This window comes from Jaculus jaculus, chromosome 1 (genome assembly GCF_020740685.1).
Source record: "Jaculus jaculus isolate mJacJac1 chromosome 1, mJacJac1.mat.Y.cur, whole genome shotgun sequence".
Classification (NCBI taxonomy): Eukaryota; Metazoa; Chordata; class Mammalia; order Rodentia; family Dipodidae; genus Jaculus; species Jaculus jaculus.
In genome coordinates this window covers 88,799,651-88,820,317 of record NC_059102.1, presented here as the reverse complement: position 1 = coordinate 88,820,317, position 20,667 = coordinate 88,799,651, and the positions used below count along the sequence as shown (strand labels likewise).

General features: G+C 37.2%; 1 protein-coding gene across 2 annotated transcripts in view; it reads left to right on the top strand.

Annotated features, from left to right (window-relative positions):
* Mllt3 (MLLT3 super elongation complex subunit) overlaps positions 1 to 20,667 on the top strand; it is a 296,116-nt gene that overhangs the window by 153,699 nt on the left and 121,750 nt on the right. For both annotated transcript variants that reach the window (XM_004658414.3, XM_004658415.2), the window contains exon 3: positions 11,190 to 11,272. In XM_004658414.3, coding sequence (XP_004658471.1) covers positions 11,190 to 11,272 — 83 coding nt within the window. The remainder of the gene's footprint in view (positions 1 to 11,189; positions 11,273 to 20,667) is intronic.

The following is a 20,667-nucleotide window of genomic DNA, read 5'->3' as shown; positions in this document are numbered from 1 at the left end:
GAGAGCCTGAGGTAGGAGGATGGTAAACTTTATTCCTACATACACACTGTATAAACCGTGTCATCATATTATTTTCCTTTATTCCATCTGTGTTTATTGTTCAGTGGAACTCACATTAATCACTCTACTCATGATCAACTATACCTCTGTTAAATCCTATGCAGGGAACAAATAAGTAAAGTCCACAAGATGCTGAAAAAGAACTTTTGCCCTTAACTCTTCTGGTTTTGGATTCTTTTCTAGATGCACTTTTTTTCCCTATTGGAAAGAGAATACAGCAGAAATTGAAAAGTGAAAAACTAAATCATTTCCTTTTGTTGACTCCTCATCATTTAGTACTTCTTTGAAGTTATATTGTGGTGATCTCAGCAATTTTTTTTTCAAGAAATAAGTCTTAAACTTGATTTATTGTATTTAATTATTTTATGGCACATGGCTAGTTTTGTCATCCTAATACCAGCTGATAGCTCTCTTGTGTATGACACCATTTTATTGTCCCCTGCCTTTTGACAAGAATACAGTTTTGACAAGAATACAGAACAAGACATTGAATTGCATGCTATGGGAGAGAGTACTGGTATATAGTACTTTAACACAATTCTTATGCTCTGAGCTCTTAATGAAAAGAAAATTCATTTCAGTTGTACAGTATCCTTTTAATATGAGTATATATCCTTGAGGAATTGGAAGTTTTCTGTGTCTTTGTATTTTAAATGTTCATTTATCTTCTTCTCCTAGCTTGCAGCATATTTTTCTAACTTGAATAGATAACTTTTCTACTTGCAGTTTTTCTTTTTCTTAAATTTCACTTAAAGTTTACTACTTTTTAATAGTTAGAATCCCTCAATCTATGCTTTCTTTTATATTATATTTATGAACTCTGACATTTCAAGGGACAGATTTTTAAATTTTTCACCTAAAATTAAATTATGCAAATTCCCAAGAACTGTTTCTACTTATAAAGACTTCCTAATGAAGAGTCATTACTTCCTTGGGAGTTTATAGTATTGGGGAAATTTAATATAAGAGAAATGAGATTGTGAAATGATAACAGGCAAACCTATGTGGGTGTTAAGTGTTGAGCTCAGAATGGGTGACGTGTACAGTTAGGCAATGTATGGGAAGAGGCAAGTGGCCCATAGCTTATAGAGGACAAACCAGGCACAGAAAGAGGCTCTGAAGACCAGTATAAGCGCAGCCTTTTCTAGATTGTGTACACATCTTCCTCTGCAAGCAATGTAAATACTGTGCTTCTCTGACAGATTAACCTGTACCCTTCTGTTTTCCTTTTTTGTCTGTCCTCAGTGTTACCTGCTCAGAGAAGGACTGATTCTAAACTAAAATGAATTCCCCTTCTTATTGCCACAGCCCGTTTTATTTTTACCATATATTTGTTATTCAGTGCTGTTTTGTTGTTATGTAACCACTCGATACTTTTTCCTTAACATTTTCTCCTATGCATGTGCCTTCTTGTCTTTCTTCCTGCTCTGGCCTTAAAGATGTAGAATTTCTACCCCCCAAATAAAAATCAGCATTAGTCTTAGCAATAGCTGACCTAACTGTTACACAGTAATGTAGTAAAAACACCAATATCAGCATGTTGTCACGATTATTTTTTTAAAATACTTCTGCCACATAAAGAAATTATACGGTGATTATTTTAGGAAATGAGGCTGTTGGGTGTTTATGGATTTGATTAGAAATTACAAAGCCATAGGAATAACAGTACTTTAGATGGACATCATTCCAGGTAGAGTAACACTGGGAGCGTGTTGTCTTAGTTACTTCCCCAGCAGAATCTTCTTTGGGTAGTGAGTACTGCTTTCCAGAAGGACTTATGAAATGTGAACATTTTGCCCATGGCTTAAAACTTTTCCTCTAATGGAGAATGGTTCTCTGTGTATAGCTTAGCCTGGCCTTGGGCTCTTGCTGCCCTTGCCTCAGACTCTCGTTTGGATTGGAGTTATCCATGGGATAGAAATCTCATTATTTTTCCACCCGAGTAATTCTCCATAAAAATTAGGTTTGTTTATTGGATAAACTTTCTGAAGATAATTTTATGCCATTTCTCATCAAATTAACCTGAAAATGTTTCTACTAGATTAATTGTTTGAAGCAAATCCATGTAATAAGCATGGAGAAATCATGGCCAAATTTGCTAGGACAAGAACCCTAAATGTTATTGACAGATGAAAGCTTGAAGAATTATTTAATATTTGCTAGCATCATATTGTTGCCTCATTTCAGAAATTTCTGTACTTTCCTGGTTCATTTGTTACAATAAGTAACTTGAGGCAATGATTGTGAAGGAATTCCTGTTTTATCATTTGTGTCATCATTTCTCAAGATGTGATACATAGATTTAACCTCAGCTCCATAGACTTAGCTAACTCTAATGACAAATTTTTCAGAAAGTTTAGTTGGTAGAATGCTTGCCTAACACACAAAAGGTTCTGGGTTCAATCCCTACCACTTCATAAAGCAGGCATGGTGGGGTTTGCCTGAAATCCTAGCACTTAGAAAGTGGATACAGGAGGGTCGGAAGTTGAAGAGTATCCTTGACTACATAATACCTTTGAGACTAACTCGGGCTTATGAGAACATGCCTCAAAAAAATCCAAAAAAGCTAAAAATGTATATATACTTAGAAAACATTTCCTACCTCTGGAGAGAGATATGAGGGATACTCTGAATCTATAAATAAAGATTTCAAGTTACTAACAAATGAAACCATTGTTTAAAATTCTTATTAAGAGTTTACATTGAGGCTAACTTGTAGTACAGAACTCTTATTGCAAACCTTGGAGTTTTCCCTAAGATTTTAAGAAGAACAATGCTTCTTTTATTTTTTTCCACCTGTATTTGAATTTATGCATGTAGAACGAGTTTCTCTACATATCAGTAATCTTTATTTGTTCTGTTTTCTCTCCATTCTCAAAATTTCTACCTCTGTTATGTCAGTATGTTGTGTTTTACTTTACTAATGCCTTTTGTCATACTCTGCTTGCCATCCAGGCCTTACATGCCTTCTTCTCAATCGTCATGCTTGTGCCTTCTCAGTTTTGGAAGGCCATGTTAACGTTACCTTTTAGCAGTTCTTTCAGTTTTGTAAATGATGGGCTGTGGGGTGAGAAGAGACCAGAGGGAAGGTTTTATGCCTTGGAAGTTCAGAATGAAGTTGGATTGAGTTTGAAACTTGATGGTGACAGATATATTAAGATACTCATATGGTATGGTTGGAAATGTAAAGGGATCTAGGAATGATATGCTGGCATTCGTTTGGAAAGCATTGACACAAGGTTTTCTGGAAGAGATTCTATTTGAGTTGGGCCTTGTGAACCTGGAGGAAGTAGATGGTAGTCTGCCTTTATCACATTAGCTAACTGTATTTAGTTACTATTTCTAAATCTCTATGAAAGGCAACTAACTACCTTGTGAGCATACAGTTGCATTTGGAAATAATTGTGTTCTTGTAGGAGTGCACTTGAGTTTTAAAAATGATCTAAGTGAAAACTCAACACAACTCAAATTTTGTCCATTGTTTTTATTCCTTTTTTCAAGGAAATTAAGGAAGTATTAAAACCAAATATTTTTTGCTGTTGTTTAGAAATGAGCTGAAATAAAAAAGTGATGAACATGTATGTGGTGTGTGTGTATGTATGCGTGTGCACACATGTGAACATGCATGCAGGCTTATATGGAGAAAAACAAAACCCAACTGTTGACTTTTGTTCTTTTTAAAGTGCATCAGCCCAAGGCTTTGAACATGTTTATGGGGCAGTGTGGTGAGCCACCCTGGTACTTACACTCCAAACCCTGGAGCAGAACCACTTGGTTTATGTGGCAGGATTTAAGGACTCATGTTCTCTGTTTCTGTGGATTACTTTGGTGGAACGGAGGTAGGAAGGGAAAGAGTCCAAAAATGCTCAAGCTCGATGCGACAGTTGAAACAAAGCAGTGATAATAACACGTCTCTAGATAATGAGACTGTGGTGTGTTTCCTTCCTGAAGAACTCTGCAGTAAATAAAATAAAACCAGTAGTTATCAATGAGATACTGGGCCATGTTTTTAACAGAAGTATTCAAATGGGCATCACTCACAGTGCCTAAGCAGACCAGAAAAATGCTCTAGAGGGAAACTTGCCAACTGTTTCCCAAGAAGCAGGAAGTAAATGGTTGTCTAATGGCATTTTAAAGCTTAAATGAAGGTCTCACAGATTTGTAGAGAATTTTATGGAGTTGCTTTTCCTGGTGTTAAAAGCATTGGTCCAGTTATTTAATTAATTAAATTTATTTTTGTATATGTGATATTGTATGAGCATAAATTTTCTTATTCATCTAGGGACCATCTGTGGAGTGTGTGTGTATAGTATGTGTGGTATATATAGTGCATGCACATGGGTGTGCAGATGCACACTCATGTACATGCAAGCTGAGGCCATAGGACATCAGGTGTCCTCCTCTGTTGTTATTCTTCCTAATTTCCTTGAGACAGAGTTCTCTCTGCAGATCTTTTCAGATGGTCATTCCCAGTGATTCTCCCCACCTCCCCCTCAGCACTGGGGTGATAGGCGTGCATTATTTTTTTAAAATTATTTATTTATTTATTTGAGAGCAACAGACACAGAGAGAAAGACAGATAGAGGGAGAGAGAGAGAGAATGGGCACGCCAGGGCTTCCAGCCTCTGCAAACGAACTCCAGACGCGTGCGCCCCCTTGTGCATGTGGCTAATGTGGGACCTGGGGAACCGAGCCTTGAACTGGGGTCCTTAGGCTTCACAGGTAAGCGCTTAACCGCTAAGCCATCTCTCCATAGGCGTGCATTATTACGCCCAACTTTTATGTGGGTGTTGGAGATCAAACTCAATTCTTCATGCTGTGCAGCAGACACTTTCCCACTGAGCCATCTCCCTGACCTCCTTAGGAACATTTGTTTCTCTATAAAGCATAGCTGCTTTTTAAACCTTTTTCTCCTAAAGCAAAATATTAAAAATTTTACTAATGATTTACCTTACTTTTAGTTAACTAAATCATAACCTCCTTTTCCTTATAGAATTTTATCTATTGTGTACATTTTTATCAGTTTCAAAATCTAATAAGTTAATGGTCAATGTGTATTATTAGCATTTTGACACAATTTACACATTTTGGTGTGTGTTATGTCTATTATTTTGAAAAACTATTTTAAGGTAGGAAAGTCCAATTAATTTTTAAATTTTTATTTATTATTGTTAACAATATTTTTTTGTAGGGCTACACCATGTGTTGGTACCCTCTTCCCTCATCCCTACTCCCGATCCACTTGGGACCCTCTTCAGTGGGGTTGCAGGTAGTCCTTACGGGGTTGTGGGTTATGTGTTGTGGGAGCAGCAGTCAGTTTTAGGGGGGAGGCGATGCATCTGGGCATGTCATTTCTACCTGTGGCTCTTACATTCTTTCCGCCCCCTCTTTCACAAAATTCCCTGAGCTGTGTTGGGTGTGTTTTAAGTCTACTTCAGTGATGAGTTCTTAGGAGGTTCTGAATCTGCTTTAGTAAGTGTTAAGTATCCTCAGGGTCTGTCTCCTACACCCTGGTGATGATGGTCAGGTTTGCCATGGAAGCAGCACTCTTGCTCATCTCCCCAGTTCCTCTTTGGTTTCAGCTGTGGCTTGGCTGAAGTGCGAGGGGTAGGTTATCTCCTCGAGTCTCACTGCCTGCTGAAAAAAGGACAGATTCTAAAATGTAGAGTGAAGTCAGCATAGTTTAAATGGGGTAAGTGTTATTCTTTTAGGGGAGAAGTTGATATATGTAATCCCTCTTTTAGCCAAAGACTAGTGAGAACTTGACACTGGAGAGCATAATCTTTGTCTCCATAGGTTTCTGATCTCCTTCCCAATTCCAGATATGGGTTCCTTTATACTCAGTGGATCTCTTAGCCAATCAGAAAGCTATTGGTTATTCACTGAGGCTGTGTGCCACCATTGCACTGACATGTACATCCTGTCAAGGTGTTTGCTTCTATGTAGCTTGGACCTCTGGTTGCTCAGACTGTTGTTGGCAGCATTTTCCGAGTAGCTCATTTAGTGCTTTGCAGCATTAGACAGGCTAACCTTTTGCCTAAGGTGGTTAATCAAGTGCTTTGACAGAAGCCTGTCTTGTCTTGGGGACTTCGATCAACAGCTCATTGTGGGTAGCAACTGATTTCTGGAACTGTGAGTTACAGGCCAGAGACAAAAAAAAAAAAAAAAAAAAAGCTTGGGCTTCATCCCACCCTCTTTAGGGCCCTTCTTTTCAGGTGGGCCCCTCTTACTGTGTTGAGGATTGTATCTTTTTGTCTGTCTTCAAGAATATAGGCTTCTATGGTTCCAGTTCATTTGGGTTTAGTTTTGTGTTTGTTTTGCCCCACCTTGCATTTCCCCTCCCCCCAAACCTTCCCATCCTTATTGTCTGGACCTTGAGTTGTCTATCAGGTATGTCAGCAACTCAAGCTGGTCCAGGTTAGGAACAGCAGATGAGTGAGACCATGCGGTGTTTGTCTTTCTGTGGTTTGTGAGTTCCCTAAGTATGGTCTGTTCCAAATCTGTCCATTTTTCTACAAATTTCATTGTATCATTTTTTTCTTGCTGCTGAGTAGAATTCCATTGTGTAAATGTACTACAACTTTGTTATCCATTCATCCAATGATGGGCACCTGGGTGGATTCCAGTTCTTAGCAATTATGAATTCAGCAGCTATAAGCATGGTTGAGCAAATATCTCTGTAGTGAAACATGGAACATTAAGTGTAAATGCCCAATAAGGGAATAACTGGGTCTGTTGGTGGCTCTATATTCAATTACTTCTTACAAAACCTTTGGTCTTTTCCTTTTGGGCATGAAGTTTCGTGGGATAAGTTGCTTTTGAAACTATGCCCTGGTTAGTATGGGTAGTAATATATAGGAGAGGAAAGAGAAGTCATTATTTATAGCTATAGAATGTTAGTTTTGACATGGCCTTTTATTTGGTTGCCTAAAATGTCGTCCTTTCAGAACTAGTTCCACACTGGGTACTCAAGAGAAGTCTCCTTTAGGACAACATTTTCTATTCTGTATCATTTTTTACCACTGTTGGGAAAGTGACTTCTTTGGCATCAGTGCCACAATGAAGGAAACTTGATTTTTTAGTCACATGAGTGTCAGGGATTTTGTGACTCATGAACAAGCAAGAGGAAGAGTGAGTTGAAGGCTCCTGGGTACTCAGATCTCATAACCCTGACAAATGGCAGTGGTCATGGAGAAGGGATTCTCTTTGAAGTATTGCTAAGTGACAGAGGTGACCTCTATGAAAGATGGCCTAACTTGTGTAAAAATAAGGGCTTTATGTATAATGAACTATTCCTTCTGGCTGACATATCTTTAAGTTTAATTCCTGTTTATTTTATAAAAGTAGCTATGCATCTCATATTAATGATCTTAAGATACCCACGTAAATCAGTTCTCCTAATTTGGCTTTCTTTAGATGAGAACTATAAGTTTGTATTTATATTGCTATTGATTTTCTGGCATCTTTATTATGTCTAAAAAATTTCTGTTATTTACTTCTAATTAAGAGCTTGGTGCTATACCTTATTCATTGTTATTGATGAAAACATTGCATTTAAAAATAACTGTAATTTAAGTTAGTAAATATTTTCATACAAAAACAGATTTCTATAGCATATTAATACATAGCAGGTCATTTCCTTTTGGGGGTAGAAAAAAAATCTAGGATCTGCAACTCTAAGCTGTACCCACTAGCAGCTGTTTCCTATAATTGGAGCAATTTGCATGCAGAATAGAGCAAATGAATTAAACAAAAGGCTGTATAGAGGAACAGCTATAACTTCTCTGGCATGTGCAACAACCCACAAAATAAACTTCCTTCAAATGACTTTGGCATGATTAATCCCAAGCAACCTGGACACTGAAACTGCTGTTTTGAAAGCATTCTGCAGCCAGGAAGTAGCCATGGGTTTCATGCCAGCCATCCTCTTCAGGGTGGGGCTGCTCTGCACACTTGTTGACTTGCCCACCCAAGTGTTCTGGGTATTTGAATATTCATAACGGGTTGGCAGATGGTCAGTGGATGAAGGATGAATCTACCCAGGGTCTTTTTGCTTTTTCATTAGAATATCATACAAGGTCAGTCAGGATGCTTTATTACTTTTTCAGATGTCAGTTTTGGAAAATTTTCCTCATGTGGGACAGTCAAACTTCAAATCTTGTTTTCAGCTGGGTGGGGTAGCACATGCTTATAATCCCAGAACTCAGGAGCCTGAGGTAGGAGCATCAAAAATTCCAAGCCTGCTGGGCATGGTGGTACTGCACACCTTTAATCCCAACACTCAGGAGGTAGAGGTGGAAGGATCACTGTGAGTTTGAGGCCAGTTTGAGACTATATGGTGAATTCCAGGTCATCCTGGGCTAGAGCGAGACCCTACCTCAAAAAACAAAAAATATTCTAAGTGAGTCTGGCCTACATAATGAGACCTGTTTCCAGGAAAAAAAAAAAAAAACAAAAAAACTTGCCCACAGTATAGCTTTCTGTATCTATAAATATTTGTGACATTTTCCCTGTTACAGGGAATTGAAGGAAAAGCTGTCTGGAGAATCCCTAGTCCAAGGCCATGGACCTGAGTGTTGTGACCCAAGTCCAGACCTGTCTTCCTGCTATCACCTTGTTAATTTCATCTGGAGAGGTTATATGATAACTGAGTATTTTAGGGTTAGATTTTCTGCCTCATGGGGTTATGCTGGATCCTTTATATTCATCTTTGTCCATTCAAGTTGCTGTAATAGTTTGACATAGATATGGTAGCTTAGAAAGAGAAGACACTTATTTCTTACGGTTCTGGTAGACAAGTCTGAAGTCAGGGTACCAACATGGTTAGGTTCTGAGTAGGTCCTCTTTAGGGTGCCGACCTGGTTTCTTGCTGTGGTCTCACATGGTGGCAGAGGTGAAAGAGCTCTCCGGGGCTTCTTTGAAGGGCATCAAACCTGTTCAGGAGGGCTCCATATACCTTTCCTAATCATTGGACTCACATGGTACCTTAAATCAGACGATAGGATGTCAACTTACGGAGCATTCAGTAGATCGTAGTCACCATTATTAATCTTTAGACTGTGTTTAAGAGAACCCCAAGATTCAGAGAGGTGGAGCAACTTTGCAGAGGTAGCCTGGAGTTTGAGCGGGGTCATAGTTTGGCACGCAGAGGTACTAGCTATTGCAGCAGTCTGAGTTCTTGATACATCCTTTAATTTCTGTCCTTGAGAGAAGAAAAATTGGCAGGTATGATTCTTTTATTTCAATTATAGCGCTGGAGAGATGGCTTATAGGTTAAGGTGCTTTCCTGCAAAGCAGTACCCACATAAAGCCAGATGCACAAGCTGGTGCTCACATCTATAATTTGTTTTCAGTTGCTGGAGGTCCTGGCACACCCATTCATTCTCTCTCTGTCTCTCTCCTAAATTAATAAAATATTTTTAATTATAATTGTTTTCAAATTAAAAGAATATGTGTGCATGTGTGAGAGTGTGTGTGTGAGTCAGGGCATATGAGTCCTTTGCTGCTGCAAATGAACTATAGATGGATATGTCATTTTGTATATATCTGGCTTTCCATGGGTGCTAGGGAATTGAACCCAGGACCAGCAGGCTTTGAAAGCAAGTACCTTTAACTTCTGAACCATCCTCCCTGTTCAGTGATTCCTGGTAGATGGTCAGAAGGTACTTTGTTGAGTGTCATTGTAGTAATTCAGACACTTAATGCTTTGGGAGGGTACTGGAAGGAATGCTAGCACTTTGCTGCTCACAAAGACTTTGTGAAGTTGGGATCTGGAGGAGAAAAGGATACTGAGTAACTTCAATATGTGAACTGAGGAAGAGTGGGAAGAAGTTCAGCCTGGGCTGGAGACGCTGTGCATGTTATTGGGGAATTGATATGATACATTCCAGTGAAGCATAGAGGCTGTGGTCCTTACAAAAGCAGGAAGCCTGCAGAGGTAAACTGGGACTGCTGCCGAGGACATGGGATACCAGAGCACGTGGCCTTGATATTTAGCATGTTAAGTTTTACTTGTTATACTACAAAACTGCAATCTTAACCAGGATAGTTTCAGTTGTTCTATAATTGATTTTGATTTAATGGAAATTGTAGAGAAATGAAGTTTTTATTTATTTTCCTATGGTCTCTAATTCCCTAAGAATTTCCTTCATTCTAACACCATAAAAATACAAAAGCCTTATTGTATCTTGTATATTTTTATGATGTGATTAGGTTTTAAGTGTTTGTATTTATAGTGGTACTTCAATAAATCTTTTCCCCAGAGGGAAAGAATTATAATTGGCATCAGGAAAAGTGATAGACCTTGGTGTTGAGATTTTCTAAGGAAGGATGGCAGCACAGAAGTTAGGACATCTCAGACAAGTGAGGCACTTATGTGATTCACCACAGCACCTAGTTATGGAGACTTCTGTTGGGAAGCTTGTAGTTCTGTGGAGTTGTTGTCATAGGAGCTGTTCTTAATTTTTCTAAAGCTTTAAAGCCTGGTTACCACATATCTCTTGTTATTGACCCACTCAACTTCAATAAATAGCTTCCATTCTTTTTACTTCAAATAGGAACATCAATGTTACGGATTTTGGAGAAGACAGATAGGTCAGAGACTCAACTGTGAAGTTGGCAAAGGGCAGAGAAAAGTCTGGGCATGTTCTAGAGGGTGAGGTGGGAATTTTTTTTTTTTTTTAAAAACTATGCCTTTTGCGCACCATAATGCTGAGAGGATGTAACGGAGGAGTGTTTAGCACTGAAACATCTCTGTCACACCTTTCAAGGTTCAGGGTCCATTGTGGAAGAGGTGGCAGAAAGAATGTAAGAGCCCAAAGATGGGTAGGACTGCTTACATACGCAATTGTCCAGTCAGAAATTGGCCCTGATATCCATGACCTTGCAGTAGAACCTCATAACAGGAGGAAAATATGACATCACAATAAAAGAAAAAGTAATAGAGAGAAGGAGGGGATATGATGGAGTGTGGATTTGTGAAGGGGAAAGTCGGGGAGGGGAGGGAATTTTCATGGTTTATTGTCTGTTAAGTATGGTAGCTGTCAATATAAAAAAAAAAAGGAAATGAACAAAATGATGCCTTTTGTCTGCTATTCTCATCTTCCCTATTTTCTTTTTTAATGTTGCAGTGTGCAAAGATCCACCTTACAAAGTAGAAGAATCTGGTTATGCTGGTTTCATTTTGCCAATTGAGGTTTATTTTAAAAACAAGGTAGGTAATGTTTACCCATTAATCTTTGAGAAAATCATCTATCAATCAAATGATGCTTAAAATAATTTTGGCTGTTAAACAATTTTAACACTAGCCACTGTTAAAACAGAAGCTAAGTTTGCCTTCTTGAAATTTTGTCTATCGTGTCTTAATCTTAAAGGAAGTAGCTTTCAAAAGATAATTTCAATTATATGAAGTCAGACTAAATTTAATTTATTAAATACTCCTTTGAAAATAAGTGATTATTATTCTAAAATGTTAATGTTTGTAAAATAGGAAAAGAAATTACTTTTTTAGTGAAATGTTTTTTTTCTTATCTTCATATTTCTAGAGATTTTAAGGATTACAAAGTATAATCACTTGTTAAACTGAACACACACATAACTGACATACACACACATGCACTTGAACATACTGTTCCTGTTATTTTTATGGATTCTTCTGGATCTAAAGGTTGTACCATTACATATGGGGTAGAACACAGACTATATGCTATTGGATAAATGACTCAACATCTATGGGGCTTACTTTCTTATAAAATGTGAAGTTAAGAGTGTTCTTGAAGAAGGTTAGGATTATATAAAATGGTTTTGTGTGAAATATTTAGAACATTGCCTCATATGTAAGGAAGCATTTAATAACTTCCAGACATTTAAAATTATGTTATTTTTTACTTTTCACTCAAAGGTATTGTAGTTTCTAAGTATGCCCCAAATGGAGATAATTTAGTTCAAAGCAAAGAAACTGAGCAAATAGAATTTTGTGTTCTGTAAACCAGTGCTCCATTAAAGTCCAGTTTTGGGAGCAGCAGCAGCACCCAAAAGCATGTTTGAAAAGAGGTTTTCACGCCCAGATACATGGAGCCACCTGGAGTCTGTGATCTTACTTTGTAGAGGCACTTTGAGTGTTGTCAGAGCTTGTCTTCTGTGTGCCCACCTGCCACCAGAAGAGTGGCTTTTCTATGTATAGACGACCGGGCCTTCAATTCATTAAAGATTTCTTTGTGATGAAGGATAACAAAGCTGTAGTAAAACACTCCTCTAAAGTGAAATATATTGATAGAGTCTCTCTCCTCATGTGCTAGATTCTGTGGCTATCTTTCTATAAACCTTCTACCCAGTTCATTGTATATTTGTGTGTAATGTACTTGACATGAACTGATTTATATCTTTATAGTCACATGCTAGGTACTTATTTGTTTTGATAGCATGCTGTGTGCTTTACATGTTATTTTATTTACTAGGCCTACATGTGCCCTTGTCATAGCATGATCAGTATTCATTTTTCATAGCTGAGCAGCATTCCATTGTATACATAATTCCCATTTTGTTTTTAATTTGCAATTTGATGGCCATTTGACTGGTTTCCATTTTTGTCTATTGTGAGTGATGCTGCTTTGAATATTCACTTACAGATTTCTGTGTGAATGTATTTTTAAAATCTCCTGAGTAGATTTCTATTGGATCTATTTGGTCAGGTTCAATTCTATGTTTAACTTTTGGTAACTTCTATTTTTCTTAAGATGATTATATCATTTTTATTATCATAACAATATATAAAAATTTGAATTTCTCTTAAAATTTTTGACTTTTACCATTTATGATAGCTTGCCTTGATTTGGGGGGGTTCCATGAGCCTCACTTGGGGTGGTAATCTTATTCTGGCACTGAGATTTACCAGCAACTGCTCATGGTTTTAGGGTAAAGCCTTCTTCACCACGTCAGGCTACTTCTACCTAAACTGTTCCCTCTTTATCTCTCTTTTCCTGATTTACCTTCTTCTTCTTCTTCTGTTTTTTTTTTTTTTGTTTGAGGTAGGGTCTCATTCTGGCCCAAGCTGACCTGGAATTCACTATGTAGTCACAGGGTGGCCTTGAACTCAGTGATCCTCCTACCTCTGCTTCCCAAGTGCTGGGATTAAAGGTGTGCACCACCACGCCTGGCAAGAGAGTGATATCTTTTAGTAAGCTAACAAAAGCAGTACGTTTCCATGCTATTAATTCATGCCATTTTTAGTTTTGTGTATCTTCCTCCTCTCCCTTCTCTTCTTTTACCTCCAGACTCTTCTACCATCTGTACTTTGTCCCCACTTTCCTGTCTACTGTCTCCTCCACTGGTCTCTCCTTCTTTCTCCTCTCTCCATGTCTCATTCTAGGTCTCTGACTAGTACTACTGATGCTTAGTACAAGTTTATGAGGAAATCAAACTATTCTAAAAGAGGACATTGTAGCATTTGTCTTTCTGAGCCTTATAAAACTTGTTTAGTATAATTTTTTCTAGGCCCATTTATATTTTTCTCCAAATTTAATTTTTCCTTACCACTGAATAGAATTAAATTTTGTGTGTGTGTGACATCTTCATTATATATTCATGAGTTGATGGGTTTCTGGCTGGTTCCATTTCTTAGCTATTTGAATAGAGCAGCAACAAGCATGGCTGAGCAACTATCTCTAAAGAGTCTTTAAGGTATATGCTCAAAAGTGGTATACCTATGTCAAATTGTAGTTCTGTTGTAAGACTTTTTAAAAACCTTAATGCTTATAATATCTGTTTTCAAAATTTATTTCTTTTTTTTTAAATTTTTAATTTTTTGGTTTTTCGAGGTAGGGTCTCACTCTAGCCCAGGCTGACCTGGAATTCACTATGGAGTCTGAGGGTGGCCTTGAACTCATGGCGATCCTCCTACCTCTGCCTCCCAAGTGCTGGGATTAAAGGCGTGCACCACCATGCCCGGCTCAAAATTTATTTCTTTATTGAGAGAGAGCGAGAGAAAGAGGCAGATAGAGAGAGAGTGTGCATACCAGGACCTCGAGCCACTGCAAACGAACTCTAGGTGCTTGCGTCCCCTTGTCCATCTGCTTTATGTGGGTTTTGCAGAATCAAACCTGGATCCTTTGGCTTTGCAGGCAAGTGCCTTAACTGCTAAGCCATCTCTACAGCCTCCTATAATATCTTAATAATACAAAATTGCATAGCAGTATTAAGTCCATATTTCAAAAACTGATAATTCTTAATTTTTGGATTATTTCTTTTCAGATCAGATTAGGTATTTGTTCTTTTCATTGTGAATTGTGGGTGCAAGCTAAAAATAGTGTAGTTAAAGTGAAACTAGTTTTAGATATTTTGAGAAACCTCCATACTGGTTTCCATAGTGGCTGTATGTTTGTACTTCCACTCATAGTGGGTGAGGAATCCTCTTTCCGTACCCTCTTGACAGTGTTTACTGTCATTTGATTTTTTTTTTTTTTGATGATAGCCATTCTGCCAGGAGTGAGATGTAATCTCAAAGTAGTTCTAATTTGCATTTTCCTCAAAGCTAAAAATGTTGAACATCTTTGTAGATATGTATTTGTCATTCACATTTCTTTATTTGAGAACTCTATGTTACTTCCCAACCCCATTTTTTGAGTGGTTTGATTTTTATATTGCTTAGATTCTGAGTCCTTTGTGTATTCTAGATATTAAAACTGTCAGATATGTAACTAGAAAAGATTTTCTCCCATTTTGTAGGTTGTCAATTGACTCCTTTGATGGTTTGATTAGCTATGCAATAGCTTTTTAGTTTTATGAGATCATAATGGCTGAATATTTGTCTAATTTAACTACTGGGATCTTATTCAGAAAGTCTTTCACCATACCTGTATCTTGGAGTGTTCTTCCTGATTTTCCTTCTCTTTGTTTTACAGCTGAAGGTCTTATATTGAGGTCCATGGTCCATTTGGAGTTGATTATGTGCAGGGTGAAGAAAGAGAGTCTAGATTCATTCATTCACATATGATCATCCAGTTTTTCTAGCATCAGTTGTTGAAAATATGACCCTTTCTCCATTGCATGTTTTTGGCCTCTTTGTCAAAGATCAGACAGCTGAAGTTACTAGAACTTATATCTGGGTCTTCTAGTATATTGATCTATGTATCTGTTTTTGCCAGTACCAGGCTGTTTTTATTACTATGGCTTTGTAGTATATCTTGAAATCAGAATTGTATTCCTTTTGCTGAGGATATTTGTTGCTATCTGAGGTTTTTTTGTGCTTCTATCTGGATTTTGATACTATTTTTTACTGTTTATATGAGGAATGGTGCTTGGATTTTGACTGGAGTTACAGTTTTACTGGAGTTACATTGAATCTGTATATTGCTTTGGGAGGTTGACTGTTTTCATGATACTAATTTTTCCATGAACATGAGAGATCTTTTCATCATCATTCTTCTCCTGGATTTCTTCCTCAGTATCCTAATATTTTCTGATAGAGGTCTTTCACTTCTTTGGTTTAGGATATTCGAAGATATATTTTTTTCTGTGGCTATTATAAATGGGATGTTTCTCTGATTTATTTTTCAGTATGTTTGTCATTAATATTTATGAAGATTATTTATTTGTGTGTGTTGATTTTATATCTGGCCACTTTACTAATAGCTGTAAAGGTTTTTTGGTGGATGCTTTCAGATCTCTTAAACATAGAATCATATGATCTAAATGAAGCTAGTTTGACTTCTCCCTTTCCAATTCAGATTTCTTCCTTCTGTCTCATGGCTCACTTGAGGTAAGATTTCATGTGCTATGTTAATATAATAATATGTTAATAGTAGTGGGGGGTGGTAACACCCCTGTCTTTCCCAGACCTTGGTGGGAATGCATCAGATTTTTTTCTCATTTAGTATGATAGGGCTTTATGTCTGTTGTGCATAGCCTTTATTACATTGAGATATGATCCCTCCATCCCTAGTCTCTCCAGTATTTTAATCCCGAGGGAATGTTGGATTTTGTCAAGCCTTTATGTTTGTTGGGTTGGTTTGAGGTAGGGTCTCACTCTAGCCCAGGTTGGCCTAGAATTCACTATGTAGTCTCAGGCTGCCCTTGAACTCAGAGCTGATCCTCCTACCTCTGCCTCCAAAGTGCTGGGATGAAAGGCATGAGCCACTGTACCTGGCTTTTTCAAGTCTTTTTTTGAATCTATTTAAATGATCATGATTTCTGTCCTTAAGTCTATTTGTGTGATATATTTCACTTATCAATTGCTGTATGTTGAACCACCCCTGCATCCCTGGGATGAAACCTACCTGGTAGAGGTAGATGATGCTTTTGCTGTATTCTTGGAATTAATTTGCAAGGATCATATTGAAAATATTTGAATTTTAGTTCATCAGGGATATTAGTCTATAATTTCCTTTTTTTTGCTGTGCCTCTATTTGTTTTTGGTTTTAGCTTAACACTGGCTTCCTAAAAAGAGTTAGGGACTGTATCCTCCTATTCAATTTTTGAAATAACTTGATAAGCAGTGGTTTTATTTCTTCTATAAAGATTTGGTAGAATTCAGTCATGAATTCTTCTGGGCCTGATGTTTTTTGGTTAGGGGGCTTTTAAGTAGTGTTTTAATCTTGTTAGATGTTACAGCTCTATTCACATAATTTACCTCTTCAAGGTTTAGCTTTCATGGATTATATAAATCAAGGAGTTCATCCATTTCTAGATTTTCCAGGTTTTTGGAATATAAGTTTTTAAAACATGTCCTTATGATTCTTTGTTTTGCTGGTTTCTGTTGTAATGTCCCCTTTTCACCTCTAATCTTGCTGATTGTCTCTAATCTGTTTCTTTTATTCAGTTTGCCAGGGGCTCATCAGTCTTGTTTATTTGTTTTTGAAGAACCAGTTCTTTGTTTCATCCATTTTCCTCCTTCCTCCCTTCCTTCCTTCCTTCCTTCCTTCCTTCCTTCCTTCCTTCCTTCCTTCCTTCCTTCCTTCCTTCCTTCCTTCCTTCTTTCTTTCTTTCTTTCTTTCTTTCTTTCTTTCTTTCTTTTTAAGGTAGGATCTCATTCTAGCCCAGGCTGACATGGAACTCACTCTGTATTCCCAGGCTGGCCTCAAACTCACAGTGAGCCTCCTCGTTCTGCCTCTGGAGTGCTGGGATTAAAGGCCTGTGCCACCACTCCCTGCTTCATCAAGTTTTTAAATTACTTTCTTTATTTCTTCTCTAATCTTTTTATTTTCCTTTTGGAACTTAGATTTGTCTCTTAAAATATGGGCATGCACCTGAGATGGAAATAGACTTTACTTTGGGGCCTTTATAATATAGACATGTAGATACAATACTAGTGGGTTTTGTGTCCTACCCAAGTTAGTTTCTGTATTTCTTTTCTTAGGATAAATTATGGCCTTGAACATCTTCCTCACCTTAGCAGCTACTGGGATAGTAGGCATGAACCACCACACCCAATCCAAATTAGTTTATTTATGCATTCTAATTTTAGGTTTCCTTTCACATTTCATACTTAATAAGAATTGTTGTGCTAGAGAGATGGCTTAGTGGTTAGGGTGCTTGCCTGCAAAGCCTAAGGACTGAGGTTTGATTCCCCAGAGCCCACATAAGCCAGATGCATGTGGCGGCACATGCATCTGGAGTTCATTTATGGTGGCTGGAAGTCCTGGTGCTCCCACACTCTCTCTAATAACTAACTAACTAAATAAGTAAATATTTTTTTAAAGAGAATTGTTGTGATCACATGTGCTCAATGAGATATGTATTTCAGGTATATAATGTAAAAAAAAAGTTAATACACACCTAATTGGCTATGTGTAGAAATAGGGGTAAATCAATGGTGATAAGGCAAAGAATGTGGTATAGTACTTACTAAGTTTCAGAATTATGCTTTATTAATATGTATATACATGTACATATACATACACATGTATGGTTATGATGGTATTTATATTTTTCAAAAGTACATGAGTAAATGGCTTGTATCAGAATGACAACACAGGAACACATGGGCACTGGTTACTGGGGTAGGAGATGTGGTGAGGCTGTTTTTATGTATGATACAGTTTTATTTCTTTCAAAAGGCAAATAAAGTATAACCTCAACAAATATAGCTCTGTCTTATTAATAAAAGTTAAAGCAAATTTGGTGAAAAAATTAACATCTTTCTAATCTTGGTACTGCATATGGGGGTGTAGTATTTTAATTACTTTGCAGTGTTAATGTTCTCATTAAAATTATGTTTTGTTAGCCTTTTTAGTTTATCTGTGTGTTTCTCAGAAACCACTTTTTTAATACTTCAATATGGATCCTGAACCTTGCGTATTTTTAAATTTTAATTTGATTATGGTTAGAATGTAACATTAGCACCATATACTTAGCATTGTAATAATTACTTATATACTATATAACATTATTATTAATATATATTATTAATTATATATTATTAATATATTGCTTATTATATTATTACTGTATATTTAAAGTCATTCAATTCTTCCTAGAAGTTGTTCACTACTTCATTGAAACTTAGTGGCTATTAGAAAAACTCTACCTTTCTTCCTGCTTGAAAAACCATTCTAGTCTTTTATTTTATAAAGTTTGATGAGTTTAACTATTTTAGGTAATTTATGTATGTGGAATCATTGTGCATGACTTCTGAACTGGCTTATTTTTCTCAATATGGTGTGCTTGGACTCCAACTGGATATTTCTTTTTTTTTTTTTTTTTTGGCTGAAATGATATTTTGAAAAAAGTTTAGTAAGTCTAAGCTGTTTTTCCAGAATGTTCATTATTTGAGTGTTTATTATTTGATTTATTACATATTTTTACTTTACATTGTCTTGAAGAATGAATGTTCATTATCACAATGGTTTAGGAGAAAGTGCTCCATTTTTGTAGATTAGTCCTACATGATAGTGGGAGAATCTCAGTTGTACACCAAAAGGCTGCCCTCATCCTCTTACTGTGCTTGCTCTGACTTTCTGATGAGCTTATCTTTAGCTTTGCTTTTTTATTTGAGTTGTCAGTCAACAGGTCTCTGAGAGTGTCAGTCCTCTTGAGGCTCTGTGTGATTATTTTACCTGATTTTGTACTAGTGTTCCAACAAAAAAAATCCCATTTGTGAGACTCGTGTGTTTCAGAAACTCAAAGCTAGCAGGAACACAGAAAATAGTCAGCCCTGGCACTTGCAGTTTGAAGGACGGGCTTTCTCTCTTCCAGTCAGTTCTCAGTAAGAGTACATGAGTGAGTGTCAAAGATTTGACCCTATTGCACAGTGAGGGGTAATGTGATGTTGCCAAATCAAGATTTTCTCTCTAGGAAATGTATTAAGTATTTATATGGAGCAAATAACATACTTGCTTATTTAAACTTTGAGGAACAATCTTTTTCCTAGAATAAAGTTTTATATGATATTGATATCTGCCCTCTAAACAAAGATACTCAGTCAGAACACAGCTTTATGGAGACTTTTTCCTTAGTTAAAAAAAAATCTTTAAAAGAAAATTGTATTTGGGATTTGTAAAAATAGCACTTTATTTAGTCCTTAGTTTTATTGAAAAGTTAGAGCTTTTTATTTGTTTAGGATTATTGAAGGTTTTTGGAGTAATGTCACTACTTCCTTCTTTTGAGGCTGGTAATTAGTTATATTTTTCTTCCCTTTTGGGGGGGGGGTTGTTTTTGTTTGTACAGATAGCGTTTCACTCTAGCCTACACTGACCTGGAATTCACTGTGTATCTCAGGGTAGCCTTGAACTCATGGTGATGCTCCTACCTCTGCCTCTGGAGTGCTAGGATTAAATGCATGCTCCACCACACCCAGCTGTATTTTCCTGTTTTAATTGGAGAGCAGGAAAGAGGGAGAAAATTAGTGTGCCAGGGCCTCCCGCCAGTGCAGTCAGACTCCAGATGTGTGTCCCCTTGCGTGCATGTGCAACCTTACGCATATGTATCACTCTGTGTGTCTGGCTTATGTGGGACCTGAAGAGTCAAACAGGAGTCCTGAGGCTTTGCAGGCAAGAGCCTTAACCTCTAAGCCATCTCTCCAGACCTATATTTTTCATTTAATTTTTTTTTTAATTTGGGAGTGATGGGGGAGGGAGAGAGAATGGGCACACCAGGGCCTCCAGCCACTGCAAACAAACTCGAGATATATGCGCCCCCTTGTGCATCTGGTTAACCTGGGTCCTAGGGAATCAAGCATCAAACTGGGGTCCTTAGGCTTCACAAGAAAGCATCTAACCAGTAAGCCAGCTCTCCAGCTGGTGGTGGTGTAAATCATTCTTAATTTTTTTGCTCTTTTAATCAATGCTATCAGAATGTGTGTATTCATATTTGAATCTTTCAGTGGAAGAGATTCTTAGGAATGGAATTACTGAGTCAAACATCATGTGCATTTAATATTTCTGTATATTGACAAACTGTCTAACAAAATGCCTTTAATAAGTTACACTCTCAATTGCAAGGCAGACAACTACCCTCTTTTTAAATTAACTCTAAAGTTGCATTGACTGTTTCACAATTTAGGGATTTGATAAGACAAAGTGATTATCATTCTATGTGATGATTTCATTAATAGAGGAATGCTATAAATGAGATGCCAAATTCATATTTTATTGGGAGTGTGAGGAAGACTTCAGA